General features: G+C 41.5%; 1 protein-coding gene across 1 annotated transcript in view; it reads left to right on the top strand.

Moving 5' to 3' along the window:
* Positions 1-13,640, top strand: part of LOC128894445 (hemicentin-2-like) — a 41,450-nt gene extending 27,810 nt beyond the window's left edge. The window contains exons 3-10 of the mRNA XM_054156165.1: positions 2,721-3,065; positions 3,872-4,183; positions 4,297-4,448; positions 4,548-4,692; positions 4,972-5,265; positions 5,760-6,149; positions 7,686-8,003; positions 11,905-13,640. Coding sequence (XP_054012140.1) covers positions 2,721-3,065; positions 3,872-4,183; positions 4,297-4,448; positions 4,548-4,692; positions 4,972-5,265; positions 5,760-6,149; positions 7,686-8,003; positions 11,905-12,419 — 2,471 coding nt within the window. The 3' untranslated portion in view covers positions 12,420-13,640. The remainder of the gene's footprint in view (positions 1-2,720; positions 3,066-3,871; positions 4,184-4,296; positions 4,449-4,547; positions 4,693-4,971; positions 5,266-5,759; positions 6,150-7,685; positions 8,004-11,904) is intronic.
* Positions 13,641-14,081: the final 441 nt, after the last annotated feature.

The following is a 14,081-nucleotide window of genomic DNA, read 5'->3' as shown; positions in this document are numbered from 1 at the left end:
CTTTCCTGTCGCCCCGTAAATTTGATGACTTTTCGAGCACGTACCGTGATACGATCGCATTTCTGCGACGATGAATTTTCGCGAAATTTTCATCCTTTTTCCCGCATTGTGATCCGCCGGTCTTCAATTCGAATCGACGGAGTTGCGAGATCGAATCTTTCGATGTGTGAACGCAATATCATTTGTTCATTATATAAATATCTACGTACACGTACAAAGGAAATATAGTTTTGTCGTAATTATTACTTCTTTTTTTCATTTCATTTTCTGTTTTAATTATTTCGTCTAGGCTCGGAAATATTGAAATTATTAAAACAATTTATGAAATAACTTTCACTAGAATTGCAATTCAAACAGAAAATTGAAACTGCTTTCCATGCACGATGAATATTCTCGTCGTAATATGAAATATTGCTATTTCTTCGTAACTGGTACGCTCGTCACGGTCGGTTACACACGTTGCTTGTAGCCTCGTTGTTAAACATCATTAACCACTTCAATAACATTTTCCACATGGCTGATATTAAACGAGAATGCAGAGTTTGATGGCTTGAGGCTTGGAGACGATACTAGATGGCGTCTAGACTATTCGAAGGAACACCTTAGGTAACGAAGAAGTTACATAACTTCTACAATGTATACTTAATACATAATTAATTAGGAAATGAACAGCATAGTACTATAGATTAACACACGAGACGAATCTGAATGTTATCTGTTAATACGAAGCCTCGATGTTTCTATATATTTGTTTAATTTTTATCTGTTCGTTATCTGTTCAAATATCAATTTTACCATTACTTACTATTTATATGTAGAACGATGTCTGTTATTGGCCACTTGGAACTTTGAATTGTAGTTTGGGTAAAATAATCCCAGTAAAGAAATTCGTCTCAAGTTGGAACTGTTTCGCCATGGACAAACAAATTCTGTGGATTATACGGTGAAACGCGTTCCGGTGAAGTCGCTAACGACTTAGTTAGCATCCTCAATCGTTAATTTCACCGGGTTCTTAATGTTAATCTCAGCGAACCTTACCTCTTGAACTTTCACGGAGTATTTAGTGGCGCGCGTACTATTCGTATATTTTTCAGCACGGAAGCTGACTCGTTGGTTTCGCGAAGCAGTCCCTGATATTCAGCGCTTCCGACAACGAAGGGGGTCGTGTTTAATGAAGCGCGGCAATGAATTTTCTGTTAGGACGGACCTCGGGGCAATATTTTGAACGTTCGACGCATGGAGAGCAATGCTCTGTAAAAATGGAGGGATGTAATCTCACGTACGAAACTTGCTATATTAGGGCAGTGATGAAGTAAATGCAATAAACAATGTCTCATTTGATACTCAGATTTTTAGTATCGTGTACAGATATTTTTCAAAGCTGTTGATATCCTCGACAATATATTCCAACGTATAATTTACTATCAATTACCATGCGATACCTGTATAGACGCTCGCAAATGCTGAAGTAAGTAGAATGGGCGAGTAATGGCCAGACACGGTACTATTAATCGCTCGCCACCGAATTTGATTACGTACAGGAATTTGATCTTTCTCGTTCTTCCTATCGAACAAACGTCGACGAAAAAATAAAGAAAGAGATCACTTATTCGTGCAGCTAATCGATAGGTCGCGCACGTTTAATCGCCAAAGCGAGTGTCGCTGGGGCGATTCCTCGTGATCCTGTTGTTTCCAAGGCCGGTAAGGAAAACGATAACGAGGTTAGAGTCGTGGGAGCACCCGAGTGGGAAGGGGGAGTTTAGGGACGATTGATGAGGTGGCTATGAAAGCCAATAAAATCGCGACGCGGCGGCAAGCCGGGGACCGAGGGCATAAATCGGCAAGTAGACCGATTAATTGGCTTCTCTCTGGCTTCGTACACCGACGTAACGCCGCCGCTGAACGTGGGTGTGCTCGTAGCAACTTTTGTTTTCGGCGCTGGCCGGTGTGCAACACGATTCACTGCGGGCTGGCCGGGCTTTGGCCAATTTGCAGTAACTCGGCTTTCGGTCAGTGACTGACTAAAACTGGAAATTTGCGGTTCGAGCAAGAAAATATACGGGATCCGGCGCTGGCGGTGGCTCGGCTCTGAGATCCGACGGGCTCGAAGTAGAAATAGGAAGAAAATCTATGCTGCAGACGGCAGTTCGTGCTCAACGACCGGCCACGCTTAGATACCGGGGAAACAAGGTCGCTCTCGAGCGTCGATAGATTTTCTAGAAATGAGATACATCGGCAATCAGAGCTTTTCGGTTTGCGATGTTACGTTCTGATAATATTCAGAATTTTATAAACAATTATGTCGAGATACTCGGGACTCTTACGGGGCTTGGTTCTTCATGGTTCGTTCTGATTATTCAAATTAATAAAAACTATTTTTAATAACAAATTTTAATGACAAATATTTACGGGATTGACTGTACATAGTGTAACAAATAGTTTCTCGATGAAACGAATGGCATACAAATTGAAAGCTACGTAAGAAGAAAGTTTTTACAATCAGTTTAGAATATTCTCCGTTCCAATGTACAGTTCTAATCAGTTTTAAATAACGTTGAATGAGACATTTATTCGGAAACGTCGAACTTGTCTTGTTTGGAAGCATGAGAGGAATCGACTTAAGAATATTAGTTATTTTTTACTAGTTAACTCATTGAATTTTCTGAAAGTTTGTCGGACGATTTTCCAATAAGTCGTGTGTGTTTTCCGATGTTTTTCAGTTCCTGTATTAGACGCGGTGGCCGTGTCTGGCTTCGAGGCTCAAATACCTTGCAACATTGATCCACCGACTAGAGACGAGGTGGTGAGCATGGTTTTTTGGTACAAAGGCGAAAGGAATGGCGAACCAATATACAGCGTGGACGCTCGCGGCAGATCGATAGGTCAGGCAAAGCTTTGGTCAGATCCATACGTATTCGGTGAAAGGGCAACCATGAGGACGGACGTGGAACCCGCGAAATTGGTGATCAAACCCTTGAACAAGACTGACGCGGGAGTGTACAGATGCAGGGTGGATTACAGGAATAGTCCAACGAGAAATCACAAGGTCAACCTTACGGTGATAGGTGAGTGTCTTTCACGCGATGTTCGATTTTTCCTGCGTAAGAATTTATCTTTACTTACTTTTTGACACAGTCGAGTACCCGTTATAAGCCTGGTCCAGGAGACATAGGAGAAATTTTTATCAGAATTTCAGCTTCAACACTACCGCGCAGTTAGTTTTGTCGCTCGACTACCTCTCGTGAGCCTGTTCATTATTTTTCATAATTTCAAACGTTATACAGTAGAGACTCCCGTATCCGAACTAATAGCGAGACGGAAGTAGCCTAATAGTGGAATATTCGGATAATAGAATAATTACTCTCTTTCGCGTTAAATATCATTTATTCGAGTAGAAATGAACAAAATTGAGTATTTTCCAACATCTAAGGACCCCATTATGTTTTAGCCGCTAGCCAAGGTGCAGAAAAGCATGGTTTTCTAAGTTTTTGAGAGTGAGGAACGCGAATCTGAGATCAGTTTTGAGGTACAATATTTCTGTGTCTGAAAACACCTGAAAATACGCAGGCTTACACGGGATAGTCTGGCGCAAAACGTAAGAGTGATTAAGTGGGGGAAATCGTTTCGACTCAGCAACTGGTGATTGAGGGAAAGAGGCTTATTAGGGGCAGGCTTATGACGGGGATTCGACTCTATTATATACGCGATGAACAAAACAAATTTCTTCGATAGATATTTATAGAAACATTTTTTTTTTTTTTAAAGAAATAAAATCTCCTCGAAGAGTAGGTATTTGATAGAAAATTCTTTTGGGAGAATGTTGAAAATGTTCACGGAATGTATGACTCACATAAATTCGCTCCTATGACAGTGCCACCGAACAAGCCGGTGATTTACACCGGCGACGATAGAAGTTTGGCTATGATACAGCAACCCTTCAACGAAGGCAGCAAGTTGTCGTTATTGTGCGCGGTAGAGGGAGGTTCGCCACCACCGAAGGTCACGTGGCATTTCGAGGGAAAAATGTTGGACGACACGTACTCGCTGGAGCATGGTGTCACTATAAATCGATTGGATATCTCGAACGTCACGAGGGAGTACCTCAGGGATAATCTGACTTGCCGCGCGACCAACACGCATCTCGTGTCAGCTCTGACTTCCGAGATCACTTTAAACATTAATTGTAAGTAAACAGTCGGTGGAACTCGTTAACCCTGCGCTAGGCTCGCTAAAAATCGTAGCACGATCGTTTAATTTGCATACAGCGTTAATTTACGAATCTCCTTCGAATTCTAGTGAAACCATTGGTAGTGAATATCATAAATAAAAGAGCACACTTGTCGGCGCTAAGGACGTACGAAATCGAGTGCATCAGTTCAGGTTCCCGGCCCAAGGCTGTGATCACCTGGTGGAAAGGTAGCCACCACGTCAAAGATATGGCCAGAAATGTGAGTGAAGTATCAGACTTTCGAATCACCGTCTGTTGCGTTCGGTTTCCGAGAACGTGCTGGAAGTACGCGCAAACTTAGATTCTGAGTTTTTCGTAGTTTCTAGATGATCCGAACGTTACTAGAAGCATATTGAGTTACGTGCCGACCGTGCAGGACGATGGAAAGAACCTGACTTGCCGAGCCGAGAATACAGTTGTACCTGATAGCGCGTTAGAAGACAGATGGCATCTACTGGTTCATTGTGAGTGTCTCTTTTCAATTCAAGTCGACTTTCCAAAAGGAACATGCCGCATTGTTGAATAAATTTATTTTTCGAATTTAATATTGTTCCTGACAAAATGACTACCACGATTTAATTCGTCGAGTGTATCTAGGTTTCGATGTACTTCATTTTTAAGTAGTCGTTGCTTTGGTATATTATGCAAATGATTACAGAAACGTGCTTTATACATATATATTTTCGACACGTACATTTATTACGTCTCTATATTTTTTTTTATTGCTTTATTGCTATTTTCAGATTCGCCAATAGTGACAATCAAGCTAGGCTCGAGTCTCCGAGCAAACGACATAAACGAAGGCGACGACGTCTATTTCGAATGCGACGTTCAAGCGAATCCAAAGGCGTACAAGATGGCATGGCTCAAAGATGGCAAAAAATTGCATCAGAACGCGACAGCCGGAATTTTACTCCCCAGCGGCCAATCTCTGGTTTTGCAAAGCGTGACTAGAAATTCCGCCGGTGAATATTCCTGCATGGCGGCCAATATCGAAGGGAAAACCACCAGCAAACCAGTGACGCTCACGATAATGTGTGAGTGCCAACTACATACGATAAGTTTCCTTTAATCCTGAGACAAGAAAAAGTAAATAATACGTTCTCACCGATTATACGTAACCGTGTAAGCTTTTTGGGGTCAGAAAGAATTTAACAAATTTAATATAAAAGTCGAGTAGTGGTTCAAGGTGTATTTGAAAAATAAAGAAATGATAGGACGGGTTTAACCCTTTGCACTCAAGGTCGTTTGTTTCTGGTATCTACCAGAAACTCGAGATGTTTCCTAGCATTCTATTGCCATGAATTCTAAGCTATCTAGATTTGAGAATAAGGTCACCTTTACCCTTTACAATCATTTTATTGACACTTCAAGCTCCATAGAAATTAAACCTACAGAAACATTAGGTATTATACATAGATTTGCTGCGTGAAACCTAATGGTGACTGAGAGTCACCTCTCGAGTCCAAAGGGTAAATATTGTTGAGATTTGAGGAGGCATCACGGTGCCTTTTGCTTGTCGCGTTTCTAGACGCACCGATCTGCAAGGACGGCTCTTTCACCCAAGTGGTCGGCGCCCTGAAGCACGAGACGATTTCGCTGGTATGTGAAGTGCAATCGAAACCGCCGCCGACGACTTTCCATTGGACCTTCAACAATTCCGGGGATCTGATGAACGTGCCGGCCAATCGATTCACGCAGGTCAAATCCCTGAGCCTAACCACCAGCCACTGGCACGGGCCCAGGCTGAATTACACACCGGAAAACGACATGGACTACGGGACGGTCGCCTGCTGGTCGGAAAACCGTATAGGGGTGCAAAAGACGCCCTGTCTATTCCAGATCATCGTGGCAGGGAAACCCTATCCCCTGCAGAATTGCACGGCGCTCCAGTCGACTGGACCCTACGCGTATCGAATGGGTAAGTGGCACTTTGCTCGCCCTATCGGGATCGTCTTAACACTTTCACGAGTACGGGCGCACCGGTGCGTCCTCGCTGATGTGTGCAAGACAGAAATGAATAGTAAGATGCAAATTTGGAGGTTTAAAGTTATGAGGCGACCTCGGCAGTTGTCATTTTTTACTAGATCAAGGTGGTCCTTTCTCAAATCTACTAGTCGGAACAAAACTCAAATATAGAAAGTATCAATAACGATATATTTTCTGTAATAAAATTCTTCAATTATTATTTGATTATGATTTTTAATAAAAATATCTACAGATTTCACGACGAGCGTAAGGATCAGGTGATTGAAAATCAATACAGGAAAGGGACATGCGAAATCATTTTTGCGATTTATTTTATTCTAACATCTTTATTATCGAGCGTTGTGTCAGTGTTACATTTTTCAGACATGCACCCATAAAAAAAGTAGTAATTGATACAATTACAGTTGCGGAGACAGAAGTCTGCATGAAAAAATATCGTACTCGACTTCTTTTTCTAACGTATATTGCTCTGGTACTAAACGGGCAAGTTTGGCAAAATTGAAATATGTTATTCTACGTTTATTAATTTACTTTCCATTCATTTTTGGTTTCGATCTGTCTTGTACAAATTATTTTAATGTGCCCATACGTTAAACGGCCCTGTCTCCTACCCTTCGTGGCTAGTGTCCTCCTCCTGACCTAAATGGCGCCAACTATACCGTCGCATTAGCCAGTCATCGAGGATGACGGCTCACGGTCGATAGCCTTGTTGCGATCAACAGCTTGTTTCCTGCTGTGTCCCGTGAAAAGGGAAGGTGGCCAATCGAGCGTGAAAAGGGTTGTTGTGAAATTAGGCGCGTTTTTAGGATCGATTGTGGAACGGTTCGACCGGGTCGACGTTCATCCGTTATAGGAAAGTGATACCGGAGATGAGAATCCCGATGTCTGGAATGAGCGTTGCTCGCGATCGGTTACACGAAGCGACGTCGACAGTTTGTACGGTGTGTAGGTTGTATTTGTTTCTTGTATTTCCGTTGAGATGGGATAACAGCGAAGGAGTTCCTGTCGGAACTAATGTGGAGACATTGCGTGCTCGGATAATGGAATTTTTCAAGCCAAAACAATTTCTTAATTAGTGTAATTATTACATAAATATTAATTATTTCGGACAGCTAAATAACTTTCATGGAGAATAAACTGTATCGAATGAAATACAACTCTTAAATTTTACAACTCTCAAATCCAATAATTCAATTTTTGTTTAGACAATAAGTAAATCAATAAAAAAAAAAAAAAATGCTGAATAAAATACCATTAATTAATAATCTTCGTTATAATAATTTAAAAATTCCAATTTATTTCGAAAATGAGTAAAAGAGTAGTCCTTTATCTACTAACGAGCGTTTCCCATTTGTCCCATCCTTCTCAGAGCCAGTTAACGAGATATTATCAAATCGAAATCGCTCGCTGGCTAAATCCTCATCTGCTAAACTCCCCAAAAAACCTTCCGTTTCTTTATGCGACACAGGCCACGAGGATTTTAAAGCCACCGACTCGAGAGACGCGGACTGGTTGATCGTCAAATGCTCTGAGGGATTTGACGGCGGTTTGCCCTTGACTAATTACGAAATCGAGGTCTACAGCGAGGAGAACGTTCGCCATGTCAATACCATTCCCCTGAACCACACAGAGAGATCCAGTTCGTCAGGTCCAGTTTTCGAGGTTCCTGGTTTAGAGCCTGGCCGTAACTACAGGCTTAATCTTTACGCTGTCAACGCCAAAGGACGAAGCGACGCCGTAGTCCTCGAGCCGGTCACCCTCAAAGGAGTCGCGATGTACACCACCGGTGAGTACACCAAATACACTTTCCGCCACGCTAAAGACACCGGGCGAGACGCAAGATCATTCAGAGAAACAGAATCTCCCGTGCTAAATATCGAAGCTTCCGAGCTACTTGTCGTTGTTGCATGAACAATATTTTATCTTCTAAGGAACAGACTGTTTCGTGTTTATTTATATGTTTATGAAATAATTATCAATCATCCGAATTACATCTCAAATTGCAAGTTAGTCGTTGTGCTTGATTTCGTTTAAATGGAAGGTCTTCCTTTATACGATAGATATTTCGAAAAACAAAGTCGAAGGAAGGCGAAGGTAAGATATGTCGAATAAAATATAACTTAACCCACTCACTTGTCCGGCAAATTTAAACATTGCATACTGGACAAAAGAGATCACGTGATCCGAAAACCAACGGAAACGTCATCCAAGACGGTCGAATAATAATCGTCGATGAGTTAATTGAACCAGAAATATGTTTCCGAGGCATCCGCTGCGTGTCTTAATTGGAGGGCATTGTGTCACGAGATGAACGACTCGCGGTATCGCGTCGCAATCGTCCTCGGTCCGCGTGCAGGGGCGGCAATTATACGCACATCCATGCTAACTTCGGGACCTCTTTCATCCAGCAGGCTCATTTCATACGATACGTTTCTTCGCATCCTCCTTTCCGCGGACCCTGAATTAAAATCCCATAAAGACCGAGTCCCTTTCCTCGCTGCTGTCTCATTCGAGGCGCATTTATCGCCTTTAATTTCCATCCTCATGGTTTATTCATGCCGCTCCGCGGACGATTCCGCTGTGTGTGGAAACGTTTGCTAGCTAGTGTCCGGGGACGGTCTCTGTGTACGTGTTCGAGCACGTAAGCGACACGAGCTCATCTCGAAGCTTCGGTTGTGCGAGTTTCACCAGCACCGACGCGACTGGCGTTCCATAGACTCTCTACAACCCCCTCCCAGCCTCCGCAGACTCCTTCAAACTCGTTCCAAACGGCTTTACTTCATCCGTATTATTTTCCAATGTTGAATGAAACAATCATTCAAATCCAGTCGTCTTTTGTATCCTCACCTGCCTTATTGTATTAATTTACGCCTTAAAAACTCCTATACACTCGCTCTTCACATTTTGTGCCGCCATATTCGATTCACCATCTTGAATTTCAATATTCTGAGTTCAGATTTAGACTCAGGAACCTCCAAAACCTCTGTATGCCAAGTTTCGTCCGAATCAAATCGCTTTTTGCATTTTGCTCCCCCATATTGGATCTGCTGCATAATTTTAGAGTGGCAGCCTTTTATATTCGGTATAAACAAATAAATTTTTGAAGTCGAATTAAATTGAAAATCACCTTACATTCTGTTTTCTATTTTGGGAAAATGAATGAACGTATTTATTTAACATCGTGCCTGACTGCGCGATTTTTTAATTTTAATAACACGTGTAAATAGCTAAAGAATGTAACTAATTTATATGTTTCAAAGTTAATATCAATTTATTAACACAGCCGACCGATCGGGGAGATCTCCTCATCTTCAACTCTTAATTTTACGTTTTGTATAAATAATATGTGAAATCGTTCTGTTAATTTCTTATACAGTCACCGTACCTTTGAAGAAGTTTTAATAAATATACGATTACAAACGTTACAGTTAATTGTTCAGGCTGATTCACGAACACGAAACTTCCTCGGCTCAAACATCCTCCATTCTAACTCAATCTAATCCAACCCCGACTCTGAAGTGCATTGTTGTGCCAGTATCGTTCTTCTCTAATTTCATTTCAAAATTAAACTTGAGTATTAGGAGCTATTTGCCTTGATTACAAATTGCCTGTAAACGTTGCCTGTATGTAAATCAAATCATGTCTGTATATGTTTGTCCTGGAACAGATACGCGCGCGCATCTGTGCACGTGCGCACAGAGGAGCCTGTACACGCGAAACGTTCGTTGGCTAACGAACCAAGGCGTATTCTGAATGCCAAAAAGCTCCGGCTATCGTCGTCAGTGGTCTGGTCTCCTCTTTCCTTCTTAATCTTTGCTGCCCCGGAAGTTCTTTACGTTCTCTTCGTGATCCAATAAATAGAGAGAAAAGGCGAATCTCGTTTACCAGACATGTTTCATGCGCTTTCTTTTTTTTTTTTATACGAAATAACGATGTTGAGGTCAATTCGAATCCTCGTCTTGACGAAGACGATGCTTGACTCATCGTTACGTCTCGAAAGAAATTTAGGAGAGCTATCGACTCGGAATTACCCGTGAATTAGTAACACGGAATGTGACTAAGGAACTGCGATTCTAAATATTACCAATGTTTTAGTCTAATTATAACAATTACGAGTAGATACGGATATCGCCAAACCGAATGAACCATTTTTCAAAATTGCAAAATCTCGAAGTTCTTTCGTTTCGATCGATCGAATAAATATTTCCCCGATGATTAAAACTACATCGTTTCGATTCATAACAATCTTATAACACAGTTAATTAAACCTCTGGCCGCGTCCATGGGAAATTCTCCGGCGATCAGGTAAACGAGTTCTAATTACATTTCTAATTGCTTGAACACAGCCCAGCGTATCGCGATGAAATTTTGAAACTGCGGCCTCTTCAATTATGAAATTCAATTATCCAGGGGAACGCTGGCTGTCTTCGAATATAAAATCCGCTACCGATGTCCGATACAGATGACTCGCCTCGCAATTCTCGAACAACAATCGGCAAAAACCGGCGAGCCGCGACACGGCGCCCATTAACAAACCGTCAGCAGTTCCTAAAAGCCTCGTTACGAGCCTCGAAAAGGCCCACTGTCTCCGATAACACCGAAAACCACCGACTCCGAGGCACGATAACGATCGTCTTCACGTGAGTCACGTCTCCCTTTGTCCCTAGGTCTCGGAACTTTGCAGAGGAACACGGACCGTTGCCTTCTGGTCGCTCGTTACCAAGAATTTGGTTATACCCTTGTTGATCTTTAAAATATTTCTACGAAATTACATTAAATAAATTTCGTAATTGCCAAAATTACAACCATTTATGATTACTTGTTAGATATATGTCTGTTCTTATCGCGCGCGTACTTATGAATTATGAATTTAGATTAGGGGAAATGCGTTTTAGCACGCATGCACATAATTTTATACTGTACTCGTTTCACAGGTTTGTGTTTTCTTAGCTTACATAAATTACTCGAATAAAATGAAAATAAAGGGTACCTCAAAAGTGGCTTCAGGAATATGTTGTTTTAAAATATAGCATGGAGTGCATTAAATTTTTTAATTACGATCGAGAGTACGCATGATCAGAATTAAATGTGAGAGATAATGTTGTGTATCCTGAAGACCCATCTGAGAAACCCTTTATATTTTCTTGACCATTCGGAATTTTGGAGGGCAATAATTTACTTTACGACTTGGTTTGTTCAGTGTTACGCACTTTACAATTACAGGAACTTATTCAGCGCCGTTTCGGTATAAGGTAATCTTAATATTGTCGAGTTTTTCTCTTTTCAGGTGACGTAATATATTCTTTCAGATAAAATATTACCTGTAGAAATTAATTCTGTGCCTTAACATTCCTACATTTATACGCTGTATAATATACGGTCGATTTAGATAGAAAAATTTACAAGACATTTTGTTACATTAAACTACCAACCTTCCAAGTTCTCAACCTGATTTCCATTATAACGAATCCACGAATAACACGTATAATATACGTAAGTCATGAATCCGGGAGCATTACATAAAAATTGGAAAATTCGTCTCTTGTCATTCTTCCAGCAGATTGGAAAGGCATCGAATTCATTCCTACACCTAATACCTTGGTAAAACTCGTAACACCGAAGATGTTCGACTCCGGGGCACGATAACGACCGTCGTTCACGCGAGTCACGTCTTCCTTTGTCTTCAGGTCTCGGAACTACCGAAGAGAACACGGACTACAGTCTTCTGGTCGCTTGTTTCGCTGGAGGGGTAACGGCCATGTTCATCGTGATCCTCGGGATAACTTTGACCTTGTATCGTCGCAACCAACCGATACAGACGGTCGTGCAGTACGGGCAGAAAGACGATCGGGTGGTGATCGCGCCGTTCAGCAAGGACTCCAGGTCCGAATCCAAGGAGCAAATATCAGCCGACATGCTCGACGACGATCCCGACGTGATTCCAAACAAGATGGACAAGCGACCGGACATCTTCGAGCCGAACTGCGGGACCGTCAGAATGGGAAGGACGAACGACTTCGGTCGTCTGGAGGACCTCGATTATCCGTCGCCGTCGTCGGTTTTACACACCTGGATCTATCCGAACGGTTACGTGGAGAAAGTGGGAAAAAGTCTGAGCCCGATGCGACCGAGCACGCTTCCGGTTCATCGCGCCCTTGATATTTACACGAGAAGTCCCCGCGTCCAGGAAAGTTGTATATAGACGGTTATGTTATGTCTGATCGTCGACGGACGCTCGTGTCCTGTTCTGCGAACGGCTGTGGAACTTTGATACAGCGATCGGGTGACTGTTGCTTGGATCCTGTTTAACTAGGACACCGGAAAGTGTAGTTGGGAAGGGGCAAACGTTCGACGTGATGGACGCTTAAAAAATGAAATGTTGAGCTGAAGGAATGTTGAGATGGATGAAGCAACACCCGCAAGGTTGGACCTGGTTAGGTTTGTTGATTGAATGGAAAACGGAGGATCGATGGAGATTTATTTTCACTCTGTTGCTTGGATCCTGTTCGTTGGAATAAGATAGCGGACGTGAGTATACTTGGGAACGATTTGACGCAATGGACGCTTAAAAATCGAAGGTCGAGAAATGTTAAGGTGAACGACATTAAAAACGAAAAATAAAAAAGCTCGAAAAATGATGAGAGGGTTGTTGTGGTTTGGGTCGCCTTAAAATGAGTCGATTTTCAGGAATTTTTTTTTGTGGGAATGTAAAAGAATATTAAAACAGAGTTAATTGTATATAACATTAAGCAATAATGAAACCGCTTGATTACATTTTTTTTCGTTGAAAATTTCTCTCCAATAAATATCGAAACATCCGTTTTATTTCGAAGGTATCATTTTAAGTATAGTTAAAATACAATTTTTAAGAAATTAATTTTTTGACCCACTCGAACCACGACACACCCTTAAGTTGAATAAGGAAACATGATCGGGTACGATTAGCTTTTCGAGCTAAGGATGGATGCAGACTATTTTTACTCTCCGATGCGAATCTATTTGCATCGATTCATGCCAAAAGCGTCGAGCACACTTACAGACGTTTGTAAATAGACAATAAGTATCGTTAAGATTCCCTCCCGAACTGTCGAAGACTTGCTCTTATTTTTCACCTAGGTTAAGTAACGTTTAAGTAGGTGTAACGACGATCAACGGACAAAGATGATGGTCTCCTTCGATTTCCGGCGTTTGTATATAGACAATAAATTTCCTTCCTTGAATGTTCTTGTACCGGCCAGAAGTTTCCCGTGCTCGGTCTCAGCGACGTGGTTCCCTGTCGAAAATCATTTTCGTGAGAATGTTTGGTGTACCGTGAAAATGAACGCGTTTACCACGCTTCGTGGCCAACCGATTTCGTCGAACCCTTTAAACGGCATATAAACGTTTGTATATATAGATAATAAACCTCGTTATTTAATAACTTGATGTCAAGTTTGTTGCTTCCGAAGAGAATCCTTTGCAGGTGAACGAACGAAGTGCAGGTAAGCAATGATTTCATTATTTCGGTTGATTATTAGCCGGGGAGATTAATTATTACTAAAATGAAGAAAGGTATAGGGTAATAATTATTTTCTCAACTGAAATAATTTCGGGTAGAAATAACGATTGAAAGTAATCGAACAAATTTTCTTGTTGTTAAGGTGGTCCTTTCTCAACTGTACTAGTGAAAACAAAAGTCAAATATGGAAAGTGACGAGCGAGAAAGATTGACATTTCAAATTTGACTGTTGCGATCTGTTGTGATTTTTGACCAAACCACCTTAAATAAGTATTATGGACGAGGGAAAATTTCGATTGCTCGTAACAGTTATTAAAAAGAAATAATATTTCATAGCTGTTTTTTTAAATTCCACTTGTATTACAA

This window comes from Hylaeus anthracinus, unplaced genomic scaffold (genome assembly GCF_026225885.1).
Source record: "Hylaeus anthracinus isolate JK02 unplaced genomic scaffold, UHH_iyHylAnth1.0_haploid 3, whole genome shotgun sequence".
In the NCBI taxonomy this organism is placed as follows: Eukaryota; Metazoa; Arthropoda; class Insecta; order Hymenoptera; family Colletidae; genus Hylaeus; species Hylaeus anthracinus.
The sequence above is the reverse complement of the archived record's forward strand: the minus strand, read 5'-3'. Positions and strand labels throughout refer to the sequence as shown.